General features: G+C 38.5%; 1 protein-coding gene across 2 annotated transcripts in view; it reads left to right on the top strand.

The window, feature by feature from the left end:
• Positions 1–26285, top strand: part of ipo11 (importin 11) — a 112203-nt gene that overhangs the window by 46452 nt on the left and 39466 nt on the right. For both annotated transcript variants that reach the window (XR_011179768.1, XM_069178508.1), the window contains exons 17-22: positions 5478–5511; positions 5685–5725; positions 5829–5945; positions 8178–8291; positions 11989–12104; positions 14419–14495. Coding sequence is in view for 1 of the 2 variants with exons in the window: in XM_069178508.1 (XP_069034609.1) it covers positions 5478–5511; positions 5685–5725; positions 5829–5945; positions 8178–8291; positions 11989–12104; positions 14419–14495 (499 nt within the window). In the remaining variant the exon portion in view is untranslated. The remainder of the gene's footprint in view (positions 1–5477; positions 5512–5684; positions 5726–5828; positions 5946–8177; positions 8292–11988; positions 12105–14418; positions 14496–26285) is intronic.

Here is a 26285-nt window from a genome sequence, read left to right as displayed (position 1 = left end):
GTTATTTAGAGTGAAATTCAAGGAAACCTCATCATTAATAACCCACTCTCATGAATCACTGGCTTCAAACTCTCTATGCCTAATTGCCTGTCTTACTTCATAATTCATCGTGTGGGCAGCAACGTTTAGAGGTATATTTTTGCACTCCGCTTCCAATACACTTCCAGTATAATGTGGTTATATTGTAATTAAGATTTCAATGTAATTAAGGTAATCGTACACATCAGGCAGATACATTTCCAGGTGCTTTAGTTTTAAATGAAGGGAACTGACACAGGGTGACGCAGGTATGTCGCATGCTACTCTTGTGGTCGCAGCCATCAATACGTTGCCACGGGACCTGATTCTACCTTTTGCTATAGATGCTAATTAACTGATGCTGGATACATCACCCTACATTTCATTGTTTGTGGATACAAATGACTGGCAGGCAGCTATAAGCTGTAATTAACATTCTATGTATGTCATGTTTTTCCCCATGTAATCACGTGTTGACTCATTATGAAGTTATTCTGTGTTGAGCATACTTGGCATACAGATCTCAAGGTTATGATTTGTTTTTTCTTTTATATTATGTAGCAAGGGTTATTAAATTATTAGCTTTTCTACTTGCCAATGATTTTATCCCCCAGTGAAGTTAAACTGGCGTGAAGACTCGTGCTATATATTGGAAATGTCTCCAAGCTTTATGAGGGTAATGATGCCTTTTGAATGGTCTGTCTACACAAGCTTGTTGTTACATCATTGAACAGCTCACCAGTCATGTTGTGGTTACTCATCAATATTGTCGGGGCCAGTCAGAAACTCTCGGGTGGAATGAATTATCAATCATAAACTTTTAATGACCTAATGGAGAAAACTCACCTCTTATCAGTCAGTCCAATCGGTTATCGATATCTATCAGTTAAGATAACACTGATATTTCTCTCATACTTTTCTGTACCTAATTGACATCAGCAAGAGTCTTATTGATTAACCCTCATGAGCATCCCTCAGCTCGGCCACTTAGGCGCATAACTGCCAAGCTTTGTAGTGTTGCAACTTGTTTTTTATTGAATGATACTGCCTGCAGAATAAAAGAAAGGAAGAGGTTGCAGAAACTATAATAATTTAATTTTAGATAGAGTTGCATTGAAATGTAAAGGTTTCAGTAAGTGGTCGGTTAATGTTGTTAAAGCTGAAACTGGTGCCTTGGATTTCTTTGATCAATTGTCAATTAGAAATGTCTAAATTCTAGATGGTCTTATTTTGTTGAAGAGTGAACAGTTCGTGGTATTGTAGCAGCTGGCCTGACTTTATCTTTATTCTCCTTTTTTTTCTATTAATTTCTGCTGTACTATATTATCTACAGGATTAATTTCAAGGAACTTAGAAATTCAAGTTAACTGTTAGGTGACTAAAATATCTCGAGCGTATTTGTCCTCTTTCTTCATGAGGCGTCTCACTGCAGCGTCTTGATGTCTTGCGTGAAGTCTAACAGTGAGATGTTTTGTTCGGCATGTGATGAACTGAAGGTGCATTCCAAGAGTCATGTTAAAAAAAAAGTTTCTATATTTTTGTTTTTCAAGTAACTGATTTGTAACAAAGATGCTAATATAATTATATTTACTATGCTTTTGAAAAATATAAATATACACAGTAAATACATATTTTTGTGGTAGTGTTACACCCCCTGGTAGCTTTGTGTGAGATATGCATGCATGCAGTTTATTGGCATTCATCAGTGGCATTCATGAGCTGAATCACAGATCACTGATACCTGCTGCTCGCATTTTGCCAGTTTTTCCTCCTCATTTCCTTCGCATGTCTCCTCTTCTTGCTTGCAGCTGCATTTTTCTTTGATTTTTACTCACAGATTCAGAATAAGAGCTGAACATGATCTTGCGACTAGTTCAACTCCTTCTGGCTTCAGACTATTTGCATTCTGGGTGGGAGGTGATGTGCTTGAGAGTTTGTTGCTTATCCAGCTTTGGCAACATCGAACTGACTTTATTTTCAACAGTTTGTCCCATTTCTGCACACATTTCCTTGACTTCTGAAAATTTGCTTAATATTTTAAATATGAACTTTTGCCTCATGATACTAATCCCAGGTATTATGTTTTTGCTTGCTGTAGAGCAAACTCACTATCCTGACAGACATCAGTTTTCAACTACAAATTGTTACTGGAATTACAGTTTAAAACCTGACAACAAGGAGAGAATTTAGCAAATATAAAATTGGAGTGGCTTGAATGGGAATCTCATGAGATTACAATTTGGCTCAAATATTTGTTACATAAAGTGGCTTCCATAAATATGTGTCCTTAAATTAAACGTCCGCCCGTCTTTTAGGCTTATTCGATTTTTTTGTGTGCTTTATTCTCAAAAGTTCTGAAGGAAATAGGCAACTGCTAATTGGTTTAGGACAGTAGTTTAAGGCTGGTTTGCAGAATGGGAGTTTCATTGTGTGTCTCTCCCTGGTAGGATCGAGTTGTCTACCTTGCAATAATCTGTAGTGTTTGTGCATGAATGTCCGTGCCTGTGTGCACTCACATGAATGTGCTTATCTTTTTGGGCGTAAATAGGCCCCAAGATAATTATTGGCACGCTACATTGTTAATATACATGCCGTTTGGTTGAACACAATTCATCATCAGTTTGTAGTTTACTCCAACTAATTGTTTGGCAGCTGGTATTGCATTTCACAGAGTAGTTTCCAAGTTAAAGATCGTCTTTGTTCTGTTCGCATTCACTAGAGTGGTTCAATAAAACACTGATTCAACTTTGATACACTTTTCCATTTAGTTTGAACCTGTTTTCTTTTTTTTTTTTTTAATCCCTCGCAGATAGTTTGAGAATGAATAATAACGTGAAGTAATTGTTTTGACTGAATGATTGTCACACATTATGTATGTGCATGTATGAGACCCATCTGAGAATTTCATCAAGCAATCTATTATCTTCTGGGTTCTGTTGAATTGGAATGCAGTTTCTCTCATTAGTGTTTGACTTGCCAGCAAGGCCAGCGCTGATGGCGACAGATGGGCCTCCATTCATCAACATACTCCTTTTGTTCCTTGTTAATGTATTCAGCATTACTAAAACTTTATTCAATATTTAATAATCCTGCAGACACAGGCTGCAATTTGTACACCTCTGAATCCAGCTCAGTCTTAAATTCAACTTTAAGCAATTTTATATCTGCAATGTACATTTTTCAGGGGCTTTCTGTATCTTCTATATATTTCAACATAAGATGTGTTTGAAATTATTGTGAATGAAGGACAATTAATCGACTTACCCAGTTTTAATTCTATTGGATAGGTTTGTGTTGACATGACAGACTTTAATATCTTGCTGATTGAACTTTCAGTTCAAAGTTCAAAGCTGCTCTTTTGAGAGAGGATGAAACTCTTTGACCACATTATTAATTGTATTCTAAGGACATAACTGAATTTGAGGTTTTGGTTTCCAGATTATTATTGAGTCACTACAGGGGATATCGAAGCTCTTATTGCAAGTGTTAAATATTGATGAAGTGCTCTCTTGACAAATCAATGTTAAATTATGCTTATTACCTCTTTTAAATGGGGAGTGTTACGGCAGCCTTCGAGTCTATTTGCTCTCAGTGCCCCATAAACACAGACTGTTTGTAGTTAGTTATAAGAAGTATAAATGTTATCAGCTTTACTGTTGTGATTCCCTGTGATAGCGGCACGCGTGTGGTAAAGATCTGGAAGTTGTTTTTGTAGCATTTTTTTTTAAAAGCCTTCTGCTCATTTAAACCAGTCAAATCATAATTTGGAAAAGGCACCAGCTAGTGAAGTGATATCTCACTTTTGGTTTGATCCTTGAAAATATAAGCAGGGGGCAAAATAAGTAACTTTCAAAAAGCTGATTTACCTTTGATGTGAACTGATTGGCATTAAAAGTAAAAAAAAAAAGTAAAAAAAAAAAGAGAGTATGTAAAGAGAAACTCCAACCACTTTAATGAAGATAGTTTGTGTGTTTTCAGAGGCTCAACCCCAAATATGGATGTATTTATGATTTATGAATAGAAAATTTAATACTGAAAGCACATTTTCACCCTTCAAATGAATGCTATCATCTAAAACAACATAATTATCTAGGATTATCCATATTTATAAGAAGAAAATGAGTATTCAAATGACTTATTTTTTCATGGTAGATACAGCAGGGTGACTTATGCTATACGACAAACTTTTTTTTGAATAATATAAACTAAAGAAAAGCGTTTTTCGCGTCAGGGTCTAACTCTTTTTATATGAAGACACACAAACTTCTGTTTCCTCTAAGCTGCTGTATTTAAAATGATATTGCTGTAAACAGAGCAGTGTAAACACTGTTTCTCTGCAATGAGTTCCTAAAACAGGAAAAGTAGATCGACAGGGACACAGCTTGGATGCTCGCGTGCTGAGGCTGCCTATATTTTGGCTAAGAGGTGAGATATGGAGAGAAAAGGAGAAAGCCAAAAATAGAGCCCAGGGATGCTCCATGTATATCAACAGCAAATATTTATGTCGTACTATTAGATGAAACACCCCGTGTTCTTTCCAATAAGTTTGAGTTTAACCATGGGAGACCCAAGCCAGAGAGGCCAAGTTGGTTTTCCAGTTAGTTTAATGATCTATGGTGTCAAAAAAATCCAGTAAAGGAAACACAGAGGTGGACTTGTATCAAAAATATTATTATTATTATAAATGATAATGTGAGTGAAATATGCAGCTCAAGCAGCAGACTCGCCACGCTTGTATTTATAATTCAAAGATGGATAGCTTTTAGTTTTCATTTACGCCATCCCCTGTTCCAATTACAGGTTAAATACACACCTGTGGAGTAAAAATACATAACAAAGCTTCCAAAGACTCTCATAGATCGCAGCACTGCTCCACACAGTCAGACAAAAATCACACATGCTCTCTTGCTAATGAACCCAGAGAGACATGATTTGCTGTGAATATGTTGTGAAATAACTAGCTCTAATTGAGTTCTCAGCCCCTTACCTTTCTCTTCACTCATTTACCTTTTTAAATATCTTCTCCTCAATCTGATCACTTTCTCCCTGGTTGCCATTTCCACCTCCATCACCCTGACACTTCCAGGGCAGAAAAATTGAATGGATGCTTCCTTTTACATTAGATTCAGCTAGCTTGCTGAGTGACCATTTCTGAAAAGATTTTGCTATAAGTGAGGATGGTTATTTTGATTTTCCTGAGGCTGCCATTAAAAACGAAATGTAATTATGTTCTTTGTGTTTGGTTGGCTATCTTCTCTTCATGTTTCTCTATTTGTATATTTCTTTTGCTAATTTTTTTCATAGCTTTGTTCACCACAACCTCAAACCACAAACTCAGTCTGTCTTCTTTCTCTGTAGTTTTGATAAACTAATAACCCAGAGTGCACTGATTGAAGATGAAGAGTGATGTTTAGTTTTGCCTTTAATAATAAACTGTTTGTTCCCCCCTCTCCCCGTAGGTGCGGATTGAGACGGCTACAACCCTCAAACTCAATATCCTTCTCACGCTCACACTATTTGCAGCTAATGAATTAATCATGCTTGTTATTTAAGACTCATTGTGGCTGCTAAAGCAAATGAAGAATGTTTTAGTGCCTGCTGGTGAACTGCTTGCTATCTATCTGTCTATCCTAAGCAGTTTGATTTCATCCTTGACTCATGATCACCTGTGGATGACTTTGAGTTCCGGACAGAACAATTTCTCCCAGTGAGTACAAGCTTCAAATTTCAGAACAACAAATAAATAAATAATGATTTCAGCAGAACAACTTCCTTTTTTCTAACATTTAAACTCTGTCTTTTTGTCGTAGTATCTTGAGTCAATCTTTGGACTCCTCTTCCAGTTGTTGCAGCAGGTGACAGAGTGCGACACCAAAATGCAGGTGCTCCATGTCATCTCCTGTGTCATTGAGAGAGTAAACATCCAGGTGAGATTTTACATGATTAAACTAAGTGTTTGGAACAAAAGTCACATATTACTTTTCCTATTCTTTTCTTTACCACTACCATTTTCCATTATGAAAATTGAAGTTCAGGAAAAAACTTGAATATCTTTGAAGTAGCCCTTGTGTCGCACATCTGGGGAGATGTAATTTACCGCATGCTTTGTGAATAACAGCACAAACAGTAGTTACTGACTCTGTAGGGGACATGCGAAGCTGTTTAAAACATTATAACACAGACGTGAAACACTTGTCACCTTGTACTATCTCCAAATCCCAGAGGTAGAACAATCATCTGTCCTCAAAGATAGCCAGACATGACTGATTTTTCTCACTTCCTCAAACACTGGCATTTGCAAAGTGACTTAGTCCAATTCTTGACTCTTTGTAAATCAAAAGGCCACAGGCATTACATTACATTACATACATTGCATACATTATATTTCATTTAGCTGACGCTTTTATCCAAAGCGACTTACAATAAGTGCATTTCAACCATGAGGGTACAAAACCCAGAACAGGCAGCACTTGTTCTGATGTCTGCTCTCATTTACCATGAAGATACAGTATCCTCTCTGCCACTGTATTGCTTTTGTGGCCATATAGATATCCCCCCCTGAGCATCCATTAAATCGCTCTAATCCATTTAACTGCCAACCCCTTAAAAAAATGTTACCTTCCTCTTGATGACCCCCCCCTCCAAGGTTTTTTTTCAGATCCATTTTAAGCATCTTCTCTTAAATGACTTAAATCTGTCACAGAAAGGGCTTTCATCTTAGTGAAGTGTCAGTCTGGTTAAGTCCTCCCCAGTCGCTGGCCCTTGCTAAACTTCTAGAGTCAGTGGAAGTCCCATTAATATTCTAACCTTTCTCACAAGGGATTTTGAACCCACAAAGAGTGGCAGCAGTTGAGAAAACTAGGCAATGAAACCATGAGTGCAGCTCGAGTTGAAATGAACGCGATGACAGATATGATGAGATTTTTCTCCTTTTTATGCTGTCAGTCTCACAAATGCCATCCAAGGCTGGTTTGTGGAGCTGTTTTTCTCACATTTGATCTCTCTTCTCAAGGCTGTATGCCGTGTTTCTTTTTATATTGCCCCCTCTGCTCCTAGCTGGCTCCTTATGAAGGTGTAATGGAGCAAAAAAACACAGTTTGGGGTCCGCAGCCTGGCCACAGAGGCACTACAGGGAATTCGAAGGGTTAGCGCAAGTCAGCGCATGAAAAAAGCAGAGCACTTGTTCTAGCTCTTATTCAATACCATACGTGGATATCTTGGAGTCAACTGCGCCTACATTACACAGTGTGCCATCACATTTTCCAATTTCACACAGTATTGAGAGTGATGGCATCCATTTGATGTCTCACTACCTGGATTTTTTTTGTATGTAACACAAAAGAACTTGATGTAAATTAAGTAGAACAGAGGATGCAGCCCATTTTGGTATAAGAACAGACTGTTATGGAGGTCGCTGTGGTATGGAGCAAAGTCACATCTGAGGAAGATTAACTGTGGTGACGTTTATCAAAGTTCTTGTATGAAAATGTACATGCATGTTTCATATCCTCCAATGTTTAGTCAGATGTTTTTGTCAGTATGATTTTAAAATGCATACTAAAAAATCTGGACATCTTTCTACTACCTTGCACATGAAAGTATGTTAGCAGATATCTAATTTTCCGTTGGACTAAGAGAAAAGTTTATATTCTGTATTTTCATCTACCTGTTTAGTGTTTTATTTTCTCAGTGGTTCCACTAAAACTGTTATTTAGTAGCTGATTTGGCCTCATAGAGGTGATGAAAGCTAAGGGTATTGAGGTCTGAATTTCCTGCTGAAAAAAAAACAACTAACCAAATCCACAAAGCTTTGAGAGGAAACATTACACTTATTGCATTGTTGATTTTTGTTTTGTTTTATCCTGCATACACAATGTTAACACCATTTTGAGTCTGAATAAGCAGTTGGTTGAGTATTCTGTATGTGTGTTTAGGCATGTGATAAATATGCATCGTACTTTGCTCAGAAAGCAGAAAGCAGAAATCACTATTTTTCCTTCTCCAAACAATACTTTTTTTAAATTTCAGCTTTTTCCACAGGAGACTGTAAAACAAATTGGATATGAGTTCAGCATATTAGCTTTTGTGGAACCTAAAATTGAATCACAGGAATATGTACTTTGCTTCTTATTTTTCATTTTATTGTTCCTCTGCTTCAGATCCGACCATATGTAGGCTGTCTGGTTCAGTACCTGCCACTCCTTTGGAAGCAGTCTGAAGAACACAACATGCTTCGATGTGCCATTCTCACTACACTCGTCCACCTAGTGCAGGTATCGTGCATCTTCTACTTCCATTTCTGCATGCTCAATGTTTGTGTGCAGTAACTTCCTTATCAGTCAAGCAGCATTACCAGATTCTGCCGTGTGATAAATGGTACTGTTCAGTGGATCAAGCAAAAAGTGTGTTGTTATTTTTTCTGGCCACATGTTGCCCGGGCTCCAAAACTGAGTTGCACAATGTCTGCGAAAGAGAGCTTGGTGAGGTGCACATCACCAAAACAACTAGTGCTTGCTCTCACGTTTACATACGATTGTCACTCTCTTTAAAGTTCCTCTCTGTGCATTGATTAAACCCCTAAAAAAACATATCTATTCATCAAAATTACACATTTAGATGTTTTAATGTCTTAAAGTGGCTTAGATGTCACCCTGCGCCTTTGCCTTCATTCAGTATGCTCAGGTCTATGTATATGCAAATAGTCCCAGCTTATATCTTCACCCACCCCTCCGCCACTTGCTTTGCAGCTCAAGCTGGCTGTTCAATGATATGGAAAAACCCACCCTGCAATGTTTGGTTTCCTTAGGTATGTGATGTGTGAAACTCTTGGCTGGCTTAACCCATGTTTTTGAGTGTGGAAATGCTCAATCTTGAGGTTTACTGTTATTTCACTCATAATATGCCTTGTACCATGCAACCACTTTGACATGTTAACAAGGTTAAAAGCTTGATTTTCATTAGAGGGGGTTTTTAAATTACAAAAAAATAGCCTGAGACAGAAGCACTTTTCCCTATAGGATTAAAGCTGCCTTTCTCACCCTTCAATAATATTTGGACCCCATGTGGCTGCAGCTTCATTACTTCTGGGAGATGAAACACTTGGTGATAAAGACATGCTCCATTTGAGAGAGTAACACCAGTACACATTTGGCAAACTGAATTCAGACATTGAGGCTGCACAGCTGAAAGGCTTCGGATTATCCAACTGTGTTAGATAATCCATATTAGTATTTGCACATATCACATACTAATTAGTTTGTAATATCTGTAATATAATGCGTACTTTAAAAAAGTAAAGAAAAACTATGTTTTCTTGGATTACTTTTTGAGTCATATTAGTGCTACTGTACAGAAATATTTATGTAGTAGTCGTCAAATCTTTCACGTATGCTTTGGTTTAGGCGTGATCTTTTTTTTTTATTTCCCCACTCAACACACAGCAAAGCACACAGAATTTGGGCAACACTCCCAAATATCAACCATGTATAATACAAAGGACAACTGCAACACTTAGGAACAGCGCGGTGTTTACCTTCTCACAGCGTAACTCATTCATGCCTGTTAATGATCTGATGGCATTATGTCAACTCGTACGCTCATAAAAGCTGCCTTCTTGGCTTGCTTGTTATCAAACTTGTATGAATTTTGCCTGCAAAAGACTTGTTGCTTGTGATAGAGATGTGACGTTGTGCCAGCTGGGGATTGAGCAAGGCTCCATCTCTGTGACACCCACATAGATCCTTGAGGGAGCATATTAAGGCCAAATTAATGTCACGTCACCAGTGAAGCAGTGGTGACAGTTCAGAAACACTGCTTTGGATCCTTTGTGCCTTCAAACAGACTCATTTCCCCACTGCAAATGCACACCCATGCACATCTGTTTCCATAAATTTTGAGGACTTTTGAAGCTTAACTTAATTGTAACCACAACCACTACTTGCCTTACCTTAACCCTGCCCCTAACTGTGACCTTAAACCAAGAGTTTATGTCCCTAAAATGGAGGCGAGTCCCCACAGATTTATGTGTCTGCAATGGGTGTAAGAACACGCACACATAACTAGCACCTTCCCCTCATTACCCTCTTCCACATTCTCACTTGAGGATTTTCCGTGAGTATATAAAGAGGCTGAGAAAACCTTGAAGTGACAGGGTGCTTTGAAAGGGCATGGTGTTTTTCATAGCAAGTTTTCATCGACAGACAGTAGTTTCAGGGTTTGTGTGAAGAAGATGGAAGCTATGTTTCAAGGGGAAAGAGTATTTCATAGGGCGTAATTCATAACTAAGACCAAACACGGTTGTTAGTGCTAAAGGTTGTAACTTTAAGTGCTTGAGTTCATGTGTGCGCGTGCAAAACTATTTGTGTATAAAAACACGTGTGTTTGCCTGTATTGTCAGTAATTGTGCAGACAGTTTTGATTGAGGGTGGGTTATACTTTGCCTTTAATGAAATACACTCTGAACTTGCAATATTTTGTTCATACCAATTCAGTTTGTTGTGTTTGATCCAGGTTCTTCCAGAATATAATCAACACCTGGGGAAAAAAAAAATTTAAAAAAAAATTCCTGTTCATTACCAAACAAACAATACAATGAATATGAATAAATCAATGAACTAATGCTAAGTGGCAGTATTTGAAATGAGAGGCACAGCTTTGTTCTACACAGTTTAGCTTGGTGTAGTTAAAGCTATACGGCGCTTTTCTTTAATAATTTAATCTCAATGTCTGCAGTCATGAAGGTCTATTAAAGGTATATATAATCATATTTTTAATATGGTAGGTAGGTAGGTAGGTATATACTTTATTAATCCCCGAGGGGAAATTTGTTATGAGAGTTAAGTCAAGTTTCTAAAATGCATTAAAGAACGTAATATTTTGTCCTCTGTTTTGTAAGCTCTTATGTTAGGTGAGTTTACTTCACAGTATGTAGTCAAATGGATGTAGTCTTCATGTCCCTAAGAGAGGAGATATTACAGATAGAAATATTACGTAATTATGAAATATTATTATTCCTTAAACAACTGTGCTTTACCAGCAGCTAAACACATGCACACACACATACCCCCCCCACACACACACACACTAGACATAAAGCAGCAGTATAAACTGCTTGAAAGTAGACAATTTGCAGTTGTTGCAATTTTCCAACGGACACTGTATCTGCAAACATGGAAGCCGACTCCAGTTATAATTGGTCACTCATGCATTTGAAAACATTTTCATGCCAACTCTGGGCTGCACTCTGTCACCATTGGATGTAAAATCTATATCTACATAGTGTACCTCAAGCACATAAAATAATAGATGACTTGATGTTATTCCAAAAATGGAGATGTAAAATTATCAATTACAGCTGTATTCATATTCAGGAGCCGTTGGGATGAAGAGCTTTTTGGCGTTGAGCCTTAATGTAAGACAGCTGTATAGCCAAATCTACCAATGTTGTTGAGGTAATGGGTTTGGTTTGCACATGTACTGTAAAGGTCAAGGTGACACACTGTTCATCTGTTCATTCTCCTTCTCTATCTTTACACTATATACATACTTACTGTATGTCCAATTCATGTGTAACAAAGCGGTTTGTGAATTTGACTATGCCAAGAAACTTGTCCTAAAGGAAAATCCCTCCCATTTTATTCAAATGAGAATGACCAATAAGTGAAAAAAACAAAAAACAAAACAAGTTTCATATCAGCACATATCAGAAAACATATGTGCCAGTAAAGATACAACTCTGACAAGCTAATATCAGCTGCTAAAATTAGTCGATTGATAAATTGGTCAGAACAAGGTATGCTCTCATGGTTATAGTTGGGAAAGGGTCAGTCGCATGTTGAACTTTTCCGTACATTTATTCGGTGATCTGTAATGAACACCTATTAAACTGAAGCCTGCCAGGTACACTTTTTAGGTTCCCTGTCTCCATTTGTTATCAGGTTTTTAAATTCCTTTGTCTTTGTGTTCTCACAGGGCCTTGGGGCAGAGAGCAAAAACCTGTACCCTTTCCTCCTTCCGGTCATCCAGCTGAGCACTGATGTTTCTCAGCCTCCACATGTGTATTTGCTAGAAGATGGACTGGAGCTCTGGTATGGACACACATGCAGTGCGCTAACATTTAGTTCTAGGAAAAACTCCCAGAGGCCGACATTTATGAAGCACTTCCGAATGCAGTCACAAAAGCGCCAACAGATGCATACTAAGGCTATAGCTGTTTTTCTCTTTCTCCCTTTATTGTGTGGCTCCATTTACTCAGGAGTCCTTTTTGTTATATTAGTCATCAGCCTCATTTGCTGACTCATGTTGAGTGAATATCTGGGGACCAAATTCAAACACTTGGCCGATAAGTAGTGGTAAAGAGGCTCACCTTTACATCTTGTTTGCATTTGCTCTGTCACAAGCAGCACTCTTGGTGGGTGATGAAGCTGTTGATAATTTATGTGGCTCACAGCCTTGCCCTTATGTTATTGTTCTGGGAATGCGCTCTTTTAAAGCAATCTCAACAACTGAATGCGTTGGCTGTCAAAGATTTAGTTTATAGCGAAGAATTTACCAGGTTACCATTTATTGCTCTGCCATCATCTCTTTTTACCTCCCTCCTAATCTAATTTTTTTCTATCTGTCCCTGTGGGGAAAGTCACTGTTCATCATGCTGTGCGCTTGTAGTACCAAGCCTCAGCCCAGTGTCCCTGTCCTGTCTTTTATCCTGCCTGATAAACAGTCGTGCCCTAAAATTTCGTTTGCTTTGTTTATGACGTTAGTGTAATTTTCTCTTACTTTTTTCTTTCATTGACTGTGTTTTTTTCTCTCTCTCTGCCACTCAGTTTCTTCCATGTTTATGTCTAATCATCTTAAGTAGGTTGTGAACTCTACCGGGGTTTTTAATCATTCAGCGTTCCCCTATGTGCATTAACTGTTACCCCTAAAAAAAAAAATAAAAAAAAAATAAAAAAAGTTTTTTTTTTTCTTCCCAGTTGACAGAAAAACTAAAAGTGGCTTAGCGGATATTAATAGATATTTTCATTTGATATTTTGCTTCAGAGTTTTGACTCTGTTTGCCTATTGCTCACAGCTTCAGTTTTTGCTGTGAAAAAAGTCTGGAAACCCTGTTTGCATCAAGGTTTGCTCAGACACTTCTGAAGGGCGGACTCATTAGCTACCAGTGCGGGTGGCTATGGTGAAGTCATGCAGATGAAGATACGAACAGTTGTAGCAACACTGGCAAATATCGAGGAATTGAAGCCAGAGTAAGGACTTTGCTTAAAATTGGAAGAAAAAAAAAAAAAAAGGTCAGCAATTGTCATTTGCATTGAGGTTTGCATTGTGTTGTTTACAAGCTTAGTGAGTTTTGCTGCACAACATACATCATACGGTGGTCAATGCTGATTGGTTAAAGGCTTCTCCAATATTTTAAAAATTCACTTGCGGCGACTGTAGACAATGCTTGATGGAGCGTTCCCTGACCGATATATTGATGGAGTGAATTTGGGTCCGGGAATATCAGGCAAACAACGGTCCAATGATTTTATACATGTTTTTAAGGCCCATGTAAGGCTGGTTGAGCTAGACATAAACAAACAAGAGAAGGACAGACAAACAAAGGATGGCTGAGAATTTGTCTGTAACATACTCTCTCTTAAGAAAATGAAAATGTAAACATGTATCCACACATTTGCAAATGTAAACAGGTGAACATGTGCATGCTTTCCCTTTTTAACATAGAACCATTATGAACATAGTTTGGTACTTGTTAGAAGATCTTGATATGTAAATTACTTTGACAACCCACTTCTATATGACTAAACATTAGGGGAGAGACTTGGAGGATCCATGCCATATTTATATGTAGATTGAAGTTTTGCATAAGGCAGTCAACACAACTACAACTACAACTCAAGTGTGAAAAGTATGAAAAATGCTCTAAATTTAATAAAGCTATTGGAAGTTACAGCACCCTGTCTAACCTAATATTCCTTCGTAAGTTTTACCAGTCGCCAAAATTCAATTTGCTCTCTTTACTTCAGAATAAAATATGTATAACTGTCAACCTTGTGTCAGTATATTGCCTGAATCAACCAATAATCAGATTTATATAACACATTTCTTTTGATCAGATTTGCCATGACACAGAAAAAACTTTTTCCTTTTTCACCACCTTCACAGTGTATTATGTTTTTCCAGCCTAGTGATTCATATGTTCTCTTTTTCTGTCTGTCTCTGTAATTTCTCCTTTTCTGTTTCTTGTGCCATTTTCTGGGGCTACCTCTCATCTATGTTTATTGCGCTCTTTCTTCTCCTATTTTCTCTTTTATTTGTTTCCTTTGTGTTCACTCTCTTTCTCTCATCTTTCTTTTTTACTTCCTCCTCTGCCTGCTCTCCTCCTTCCTCCCTGTCATCATGCAGGTTGGTGACTTTGGAGAACAGCCCAGCCATCACCCCCGAGCTGCTCCGAATTTTCCAGAACATGTCAGCTTTGCTGGGTGAGCTAACACTAGATTATTAGTTTGCTGGTCTGTCTGAATGTTTGCTCCCCCCCTCCCCTTTGTGTTACTTTAATGCATTTTGCATTAATATGGAAAATAAATTGGTGATAAGAAAGGAAGGTATCATAATAACATCAGGGCGGATGGGATGACACATTTTGTGTGTTCTGTTTAGCACGAGGTCAAATTATGGATTCCTGTATAATAGGACTATGTGTTTGTGTATGAGCTCAGAAGAGATACACAGTCATAGCAGAGATAAAAAAGAAAATAGATGCATAATCTGAAAGAACTAATCAGCTTCATATGATGAAACACTTTTAAATCACAGAGAATGAGGAAGGTTGATGCAACCCATGACCATGGACTTAATTTTCAGTTTCTTTACCTCAGGCTGTTGTAGCTTGTAAAGATCACTGTTGTGGCTTCACAGCTGCCTTGAGGCATCAGAGCCACTGCTGCAGGTCTGTAGGCAGCTGTGAGGGGTAGCAGATTGAATGGAACTGGATGTATGACTTATCACAGGCCCAGAGCATTGGGGCACCTCATATGCTGTAGTCTGTGGTGGTGATTGTGTGACCCTCAGCGTGATGAGGAACAGTATTGATTTAGTGCTTCTGCACATAATGAGTGAGTCAGAGTAATATGACCACTAGTGTAGCGTGATTGATTTGCTGGAGCATTTGATCACTTATAGCGTGGATGGGGAATCCATGGGACGCAGAAAAGCAAAGGACTCAGATAGATAGTCATGGACTGATGAAATGGAGGAGGAGGGAATTAGAGAGGATCAAGAAAAGGGAGAAAAATAATGCTGGTTGTGGATGAAAATGAATTATTTCAGAAGTGATGGCAGAAAAATTCATAAAGAAAAAAATGACATTAAAAGAAAGGTTATACACTGGAGGAGCTTGGACATGGATGGATGGAAAGATAAGAGAGGCCCTTATCAAGTGCTGAACAGAAACAGGAAAACCAAGGCAGTGAACAGAGCAGGAAAGGGGAAGCTTTTTTCTAGCAAAGCATCACAACTCTTCATGTTAGATTTTAGACCAGTCACAGAAATGTACAAAGAGGAAGCTTGAAGGTGACAAAACCAACCGCGGTAGCCAAGAAGCCTATGCACAAAGGCATGGAAATTCCAGCACGGCCAAACTTAAAAGAGCTACTGGGCTTTTTTTTTTTAAATTCAATTTTAGCTATGTGGGACGGGATCGTCACAATCTGAGTCCAAAGCAATGCTGAAATGTGTTGCTGTTTCTAAAAGCTACAAGTTACAAGCTACAAGCTACAAGTTGTAGCCGCTGTTTCTACAAGAAATGACGGATTTAGCGACAATACAAATAACATAAAAGTTGACTAATCGCACAAATAACATCAAGGCACTCATAGAAGTCTGACAGTAGGATTGAGAAATGTCATCCCTCATTGCCTCCTCATGATTGATGACCGTCTGTCAAGTAATCAGTGCACTGTAATCAGCTGCCACATTACTGGTGTAAGTGGCTTTAATGACAGATTAAAGGAGGGGAGGCATTGTGTAATATTGGACACAGGGTGTCAGAAAAAATGGAAGTTTGGATGGAGAGAAATGAAATACTGAAATATATGGATGGTTAGATTACGAAGGCTTAGAGGTCGACAGGTGGAATTGGAGGCAAAAATTCATAATGTATTGAAAATATGAGCTCAGTCATGCGGTACTATATGGTACTCATGTCGCTCATTTATTTTATGATGGTACTGTACATGAGCTCATAGATTTACCTGCAGATCTCAACTTATTTCTTTGCACCATTGTCTCACATCTCCTTTTTAATGCAGATCAACACATACAGGCTCAAACCAGAGCTGCAGCCATTAGTCACAAATTAGGTAGCTAATGGGCACTATTTAAATAACTGATGAATAGTTTGTCATTTTGCACACAAAAATGGCACCTCATAATCTGTCTTTTCTCCCAGTGATCCGAGCCTAGCAGTAGAAATTAAATATTACTCTCTCCTTAGAATATATCCTCTTGTGCCCACGTCCCTCTTGGTCAACATAACATGGAAATAAGCTAATTTTGTGATCTGAATTTGCTTACAACTAGCATTTTCTGTGTTTACTTCTGAGACCTTTCTCTGCTTTTTGTCGATGCTTGTTTTCATTGGAGATGAGTGCCGCTTTTCTCTGACTTTGACAGACACATTAAAGCAAAGAAAAGAAAAAAAAAAAAAAAGCTTCCACATCTCTCCAGGTACATGGTAACAGCATTCCATTAGTAAAGTGGAAAAAAAAAGACAAATGCATTGTGAGGGTATTTTGTCCCTTTCCCAAGCTTTTTGCTGTTTTGTTCAAGTCACATTCATGACAAAAAATAAGGGCTCAATTCAAGGAGTTTTCACGACCATACCTTCCAGTGCTGGAACATATTGTGCATGCTCTAATGTTGCACTTACATAAAGCTTGCTTAGTCCGATTCTGTTTGGCAGTTTCATGTAAACCATACAAACCCGTCATCTTCTCGTATGACTTTTGATCTGCGATTTTAGTCCTCACACGTGATCAAAAAGTTCTGAGACTGCTCCTGTTGTGCACAGAGGGCAGCACAATAACGTGAATAGAGCAGGGGGAAGCAGTACGTTCCTTAAGTAAGTACGGCAAGTGAAATGGCTTTATCAACATCAGCATCTGTGTGTGTTTTTGTGACCACTGGTATGTGCACATTTGCGATGTGAGGAAGTGACAGAGCCTAAGTGTCCATTTTACAGAACAGAACTTACAGGGAGCGTTTTCAGTATGGCAGGAGCACTGGGAGCGGTGCGTGCTGCTACAATGGGACTACTTAAAGGAGATGGCGGCCATATTCTCAAATGTGAATATTTTCTGCTCCCTTTCGTCTTCTGTGATAATAAACATAATTTATTTTGGTTGTGGATTGTTGGTAGCGACAAAGAAATATAAACATATCAGGCTGCACTTTGGACTTTGAGAAATACTGGTCAACATTTCTCAACATTTTCAGACATTTTAAAGACCAAAAAGCTAATTTCTTTAATAAAAAAAAAGGGGAGAAAAAAGACATACTAAGCAATATAGAAAAAAATGGCTATTTTCAGCCCTAATCAGACTTGAGAATTCATTTCATAGCTGTTTTCTTGCCCAGTTGTCATGGGATGGCAGATGATACATTTGTTTCTTATTAATTTCAAAGTTTAAGAATGAAAGAAAGTTTATTCTGAACTGCTGTCAAGAGCTCAGTCTGGACACAGGGTCCATGTTGTAGATTTTTTTTTAATTTTTTTTTTTTTTTTTTACCTTTGGCGAGTCTGAGATTGACTTCTCAACTGGAAGGACATGACTGATATTCAAATTTAATTTAGAGTTCAGCTCGCCTTTTATCTCTACCTCTTTCATATCTTAGTTCTCTACATTTACACTTGTGGATTTGAATGAACCCAAATTCGTGATGTCATGCTTATATTTTTTTGTTTCAATAATACATAATTTGTCTCTCCCATCAGTAGATGTTTTTACCTTTGTGAATATGTGACTTCTGACATTTGCATGCGTGTGCAGCTATGTTTATTAAGAGGCTGTGTCTGCTGCTACGTTAATTAATGGAAGAAGTCAGTCGAAAAGGCTTTAAAATTACAGGCGCTTGTCACCACTTAGTACTGTCTCCACACCTTGTTCCTTTTTACTGACGGTGTCTCATGTTACTGTGGAAAACACTTTTTTCCTAAGGTGACATTAGCGCATGTAACGCACATTGCATTGGATGTAATTAGCTTGTCAATGCAAGTATTAGAGGGGACATTCAAAGCTGCTGATGGAAGATGATAGCTTAGAGTTATGGTCACAGGTCAGAACAAATTAGCACATGGTTTCAAAGTGTATCCATTTACTACTGTGAGCATGGAAACAGGAGAAACATTTTACATTCCGCACTTTTGCATTTATTTGCATATATTGCTGAAAAATCTTTGTAGGAGCAATTAACTTTTAGTTTTTTCTTCATGTATATTTTTCGCCAATCTTCGGCAAGTCATCATCTTTGGCTGGTTTTCACTAGGACATCCGGTGGTTCATTTATTTAGTCCACGGAGAGCAGTGGAGGGATGTGGGCCATTAACAGAGGCTGGCTCGGTAGGATGTTTCAGCTTGCCAGGTATGTGGCCTGGCCTGCCTGATAAAGAGCCCTGCTCCATCACTGCCTAACTGGAGCAGCAAATTCCCTAATTAGAATGTCAACAGCCTTGCTTTGGCTAAATTGTTAGACTCGCACTATGCTCTGTATCACTGCCACCACGCTCTGAACTGGGACACATTTTAGCTGTGTGCTGCACCGACTTGTGACGATGGAGTAAGCAGGGACGATTTTTGTCTTTGTTGGCATTACACTGATTAATGAGAGCAAGTGATAGAGCCTAAGTGTCCATTTAGTTCCATGCTTTTAAATTTTTTTTTTTTTTAATTTTACTTTGCCATTTTGAGAAACTCAACACTTGCCTGTGTTTCAAAGTAAATGCCTTCCAGGAAAACTAAAGCACAATGGTTAATGAACTGCTCGAGGGTTTTGGTTGAAAATGGATGGAGGAAATATTAAGATTACTCGGGGAAAAAAATTAAGTAGCGACAAAAGAATATTTTAACACGAGAATATCACACATCATGTGGAGTTCTGCCTAAAACTTGATTAAATATTCTTATATAATAAAGAGCTGTCTCTATTAATTGTCTTTAGGGTTGCAGCTAAAGATTAATTGTCATTAGTGTCTGTTGTTTATTGTTTAATCATATTTAATGCATTGCTATTGTTTTAGTCTATTGAATTTAAGATGATGGCAAAAGGTCTTTTGCAATTTCCATAAATACACATTGATGTCTTCAAATAACTTGTTTTGTCCAAACAGCCAACCACATTTCTGACAACTGATTTACAATTGCATGAATTAAGAAATCTGCTTCTTATTGACTAACATATCAGTACTAATAGCCTGACTCTTTACATTTTAAGGTAAATAAATCACAACAGACACTTGCATCATGACCCTTGTTAAAGTGATTTTAAATAAATGGTAAGTGTAAAATATTGCCACATTACTGACCAGCCTATGAGTTAGCAACCACGGGTACAACCAATGACATCAGACCTGATGTGGGCCTGTGAATGCTCTGTGAGCTGTATTAGCTGTAATTGTATCAATCAAAGGGAGATTTTTCAGATTTTTGCTGGCCACAGTGCTGGGAGTTTTCGGCATCCTCATCATTGCTGTCATGTCACACGAGGGATCTCTCTGTGAAGTTGATTTGTGCCACTTCGTCGCTTCTTTCAAGCATGGTTACTCAGCCATGACTTGCTCAGTCATGAGCCAAAGGGAATCGTTTCCCATTTTGCACCTGTAGCCAAGTCTTCTGTTGGCCATGTTGTTTTTCATGCTCTTCCTTTATAAAGGAAAACCTGACAAAAGTTAAATGTCTACAGGGCTGCAGGAGTACTTTTGTTTTTACAGCTACGGAAATCTTTCTGGGTTATGTGGCAAGCCATCATCAGCACTCTACAATAACACATTTTTAAGTTTTCTCCAGAGGTTTTCCACTTTAGATTTACCTCACTTTCAGGTTTAAATTAAAAATAAATTAACATGTGGTTCATTTTATGGCTGTCAAACCTCCAGCTCATGTCTTCACTGAACTCCAGCTTTCTGTAGCTGGATGACTTCAATAATCCCAACAAACATCTGTCTTTGCAGCACAGTACAGATTTTGGCACCACTTTTTTGGTGTCTGTTAACTTTCCTCACTTTGCAAACATTGTGAACCACATCACACTTTGTAAAGCAAGAATTGGTTTAGAAGATGACCACATATTTTAGCAGTGTCCCCAACCACCATTAGAGGTATTTCAGGGGCTGTTATCACTGTCAGATGTGAGGCTCATTTTCCTGTTAGTGTTGATAACTGAAGCGGATTTTGCAGCATATGCCCGGGGCAATGAAGGATGTACTGACTAAGGCTTAATCAGTGCGTTAGCAGCTGTTTTTGTGGCTATTTGATTATGGCGGTGTGTGTGTGGAAAGAGAGGGATTTTGTCATCCCTTGCCACATCTTTGTGAAAATGTAATTGCTTTTATAGTATTTGGCAAAACAGTTTATTCTGACTGAGACTCATATTTCTAAGGCTTTTCTAAAATTGTATTCATGTGTTTTTTATGCATGGGAGGACAAAATAGTACATTTCACAATACTTTTACCTCATCTAAATACAACCAAGGGAAAATACCCTCAATTGACATCTCTTCAACAGTTCCAATAAAAACACAGCACAATTGCATCACAAATGTAGTATTATTGCATCGCAGCAGAGTGTTTGTTCACCGCTCTTTTTCTTTAGTCTTTTGGAAACTGAGTGTCTATTTCCAGAAAAGCTTAGTTTTCTCAATTTAATTTGTGAGAATGAGCCTTTTGTGCATTTTTTTCATGTCTTAATTGTTGGAGCAGTTGCATTATAGAGCCCAGGAGAGATGCTTGAACAACAAAGGCAAGACTAGCATTAATCAGGTGTCTGCATTGCTACAGAAAAGAAGCAGATATGCATAATCCGCCTTTCTTTTGTTCGCTGTATTAGTGTCACACTCACAATGTTTGGGGATGCTGCGTGGAAATGGAAGTAAATTTGCTTCCAATATCCAGATGCAGAGTTATTTTGTCTGGTCACTTGGGGTGCCTCTGCTTCATTTGTATTAGTGAGGGATGGGAATGATGAAAGTCTTATCAGGTCCAGGCTTCAGTAGCATGAGCTGCCTGACCTACCTCGAGCCCAAAATGAGAATTCAATTCATTTCTTCCTTTTCATATTAATACTTGTTCCTCTCCCTCCTCTTCTATTGATATTCATCAAAGCTCCCCTTCAGAGGATATTGCTACAGTATGTACGCTTATCAGCAACGTCAGTCATGACGGTGGTTATAGTGGTACCATTATAGAAGGACAGAGATCGTACAGCTGTCACAAGCATTTATTTACCTCCCTTTTTGCCTTTGGCATAAAACAAGTGGAGAATGTAAGACTTTACTTGCAGATAAAGGAGTGTAGTCATATTGTCTCAGGTGTGATAAAATGGTTGACAATATTTCCACAGGCACAGAGCAGAGAACATTGTGCTCCCCGATTTGTTTGTATCAGTTTCACTGTCTTTCTGGAGGTTATATTTCCATAAAGAGAAATTACATTTCAATTCTTCAGAGATCTAATATCAGAATCAGATGTTGAGATAGTTTTTTTTTTTTGTGTACTTTGTGGTGACTTTTCATTTGTCTGTGTGGATTTCAGTCACTACAGTGTGATATAACTCACTTAACAGTCGTTAAGTAAACCCCTCTACACCTGGGGTGTTGACTCTTAGCTCGCTCATTAATGTTCCCGTCAATGTATGTGCCAATCTGGGTCTTTGGAGACCTATTGGGGGCATCTCTGCTCAAGCTGATGATATTAGATGCTGATCAGCTGTCACTGCAGGGTTGCATTAAGGGCTGTTCAGGTATGTGCTACCAGCTGGAGCCAACCAGTGGCCTTAAATCCTCCTCTTCTAAACTCTCAAATTATTTCAGTCACTCTGCACTGCAGATCGAGGCACATTTTGATCACTATATGCATGAGCTTCTTAAGCTAACGCTACTGTATCAACTTTCCAATACAGTGTTTTTGGATACAAGATTTCTGACTTGCATGAATAGATCTAAAGTTTGAATCAAAGTAATACTTTTCACTTTTTTTTTCCTGTTTTGCATCGAATTGCACAAAAATAGTAGTTTTGTTCATGATGAAGAGCTATATTCAAATAGTTTAGCATTTTAGATTTTTGGTTTACCATATTTAATTTTGGTGCCCTGATCTGATGGCCACTTCATAACATGGCATTATTTCGATGCTTTTGTTTGTTTTTCAGTGGTTGCGTAAGATGTCTTATGTGTTGTTTTAGCGACTATAGTGTATACAATTACACGTGGCTTAAAGGATGCTCATTTCTCTATTACCATTGCTTAGGGGCATAATTGTGGGGTTTTGGATGTTTGCTTACGTAAGCATATGTAGTAATTGTCTCATTGCTGTAAATTATTATAATTTGCATATTGTGAAGGTCAAAGGAGTTACTTTAAAATTGATTTATGAAAGCGTCTTTTCTGCTGAACAGAGCCCAGCAATTTACCCGTCTTACTCACTACTTAAGGTACCCCGATGGCAATAAATAACTAGGACACATCAAAATAATTTTAATCTGTGTTAAATCAATCCACATTTGTGATTTTGTGGGGCGCAGCTAAAAGGTTTAATGAGACTGTAAATACATCAGGCTTTGCTGACCTGAGACTCAGCATTGAGGTTTCTCTCTTTACGCTATTAAATTAATGTTTTCCACCAAAGGTGGAATTTATTATCATTCACCTCCTGTGCAGTACTGCGGACCTGTTGTGCTTTGCATGTCCAACGACCCTGTGTGTCCTTGTTCACCCACTGTTAAGCAATCTGTTGTCGTTGCATAATTCTGTTAAAAACAGAACAGCGTGGCCAAGACAAGAGGAAAGCATTTACTGTCATGGAGCTTTAATCTTTTCCCTCTCTTTTCTCATAATTCTCAATTGTCCAGAATCCATGCTGCGGTATACTACAGAAAATGACACCGTAGAACAATTGCTTTACTGCACAACAATTGCTTTACTGCACATTTGAAGTCACTATGACTCTTATGTGGTTTTGGTGAACACGCTTGTTTGGTTTTTAAATCAATCATTGTCTTCCCCTGATCTATGCTCTTTAAATGTGGTGGCACACTGCACGTGTTCAGCATAATGTTGCTCCATACTGTGTTTTTAATGTTGACTATGTATATAGGCTGATGTGATGACTAGATAGGGCCAAGAATACATTATGTACCTGACAAGACAACAGATGGCATATTGCATGCATCAGCATTAATATCAGGTGTTTGAACCAGCATGGTCAGACGGGACTCCTCTATTTAAGTGTTGTTGTTTTTTTTTTTTTTTTTTTACAAACTGTTAATCTTAAACCTTTCTCCAAATATTTATATAATGTGTCATTTTCATAAATTTTCATGCAGCAAAGAATGATCTCCTTTTTAAAGACTGGAGTTCCTGTCGTAACAAACTGAAGCTCGACTTCAAATAAACCAAAAAATGAAATATATATCCAAAAACAGCAGGACACCTAAACCTAAACACTGCTAGCCAGTAGCACTACTGGAACTACTGGAACATAAATGTTGCCCTCCTCTCCTTCTAGCCTAATAATAACCAATACTAAATACATAAAGTCAGCCATCTCAGTCACCAGCTTCTTTTCCATTGACAGCATGGCCAGCGTGTCTCAAGCATGGACTGTATGCTGCAGCGGTCTGTGTGAGACGAGGAGACGGGGCTCTGTGTGGAGCTGCCCCGATGTGTGCACACAGTAGTCCTTCATTTACTCGGATGAATGACTTGCATTCACTCTCATTTGGCCAGCGCCCCGGTCCAGGAAGTATATGTATTTACACAGAAATTAGCTAAATACTATTTATAAACAGTTTTTATTGAATTCCTTACAGGCGCTGACAGAGTACCGTGTGCATTTTACCAGCAAAATATTATTATAATTAATTCATGTTTTACATGTTGAAGTAGTATTTTTGTTCTCTCAACATTGGTGGGGGCGGCGCATCATATTAACAAACCGCCATTGCTCCCAACCTATTTTGCTTTTGAACCCTTAAATGAAACAGTGTCTTCTCATCAAGGGTTATGACCAGCAACTCAAACTGTGATTTGTCCTTCACTAGGTTTTCACTTGGAGAATTGTACAAGATCCAAAGAAGTATAAAGCAATAAGGTCCCAAGGTTGGGAAGCACAGCTTTAAAAGACAGGCTTTTGTGTTATTGCAGTGAAGTAAGTGCTTTTGGTGTTTGAGTTAGGTCTTAGCTTCCCTGTCAACTTGTATGAACTAAACATATTCTTGGTGTGGGAGTCAACCACAGTGTATTACTTTCAGAGTAATTGCACTGCAGATGTTAGTCTTGGTGTACACAGATTCAGTTTGCATTGTTTTGATTGATTGGACTTTTCGAGGTCGTTTGTATTGGCATGCAGGTGTGTGTGTGTGTTTCTTTTCCTGTCTGTCCATTTGTCTGAGGAATTGTCTCGTATTAGTTCCTGCTTCCTCATGTCGGTGTGTAAACACTTGTGGCTAGAAGTATGCAGGCCATTCTCGATGTTAAGCTCCGTTACCCAACCAGCTTATAGCACTGTCAAATTGATGTTCTATCGTGTTAGTTATGGTGTATGTTTAGGAATTGTTCATTATGTTCATACTCTAACATCCCCCCCTTTTTTTTGGCCACCTCATACCTCTCATGTCCTTCTAACTCTATGCCGTGTATTTGCACACTGGACCATACTTTACACACGTTACTGATCTCATTTATTGTATTTATCCATGGTCTTCCCTCACAGTCTTTACTCATGGCACCAAAATCCCAACCTCTCCTCCTCAACAGCTGTTATTTGTTAGATTCCGTATTGTCTTTCGCGCCCGGCAAGCGGTTTTGGCTCAAGCTGTCTTCCCTCCTTCCGAACAGTTTTTACACATTAGCAGGTCATGCAATTAGCACTGTTTATACAGTACAGTAACAGCTCATACTATTTTTGAATGTTCATTTTTCACTGTGCATCCACTTCTGATCGTTACACAACTGATGGCCCAAGAGGCCATGAACCCTACTCTGCTACACTGGCTTTGGATTCCAGCACTATACACACACAGACACACACACAGACACACACAGACACACACAGACACACACAGACACACACAGACACACACACACACACACACACACACACACACACACACACACACACACACACACACACACACACACACACACACACACAACGTTACACAACTGATGGCCCAAGAGGCCATGAACCCTACTCTGCTACACTGGCTTTGGATTCCAGCACTATACACACACAGACACACAGACAGACACACACACACACACACACACACACACACACACACACACACACACACACACACAAAATCCATAATTCAAATCTTTGCACTCCAGCCTCCAGTGTGTATTGTGTTTGGTAGAAAGGGCATTTTCCTTCTTGATGTATTACCATATCCGCACAAAATGCATCACGAGCAACCTTTTGAGCTTGAATTGTCTTTGAGGTTACCCTTGCTGAGCTGTTAGAGGGTATCTCCTCTTTGATGATGATAAAATGCCTGAGCTACTGATTTGCGATGTTACATGAGGCATTGTTGTCCTCTTGAGTTTTATATCTACCCTGGTTTCCTTTTAATCCTGTTTCAATGTATCCCACTGACTTATACTCACTTCCCCCGCTGATATTAAGCATATATTAACACAAGCTTTATTTATGTTGTTCACGTCTTTGATGCATCACAGTGTGGAAAAATAGACACAGGACACAGAGCAACTCCAGTTACCACAAACCTAGATCAAAAGAGGTCAGACAAAAATTAGAGACCAAGCAGAACATATTTAATGCCGGGACCATGATGTTGCAGAGGCAACAAGATGCTTCATAATTTAGATGCAGTTCTTGTTAACAGATACTCACAAACTCTATCAACTGTGGCGGATAAACGCCCACTGGAAATTTGTTGTCGGCCTGTAGAGCTATTGCTGCAATGTTCATTTGTTGCATCATAAATTGAAGAGTAGTTAAAGGAGTTCATACAGCTTTTTTTTTTTGGTCTGAAAATCA

The sequence above is a fragment of the Embiotoca jacksoni genome, unplaced genomic scaffold (assembly GCF_022577435.1).
Source record: "Embiotoca jacksoni isolate LCO1_2020_lvr unplaced genomic scaffold, fEmbJac1.0.p SCAF_8, whole genome shotgun sequence".
Taxonomy (NCBI): domain Eukaryota; kingdom Metazoa; phylum Chordata; class Actinopteri; family Embiotocidae; genus Embiotoca; species Embiotoca jacksoni.
This window is presented reverse-complemented; position numbering and strand designations above follow the sequence as displayed.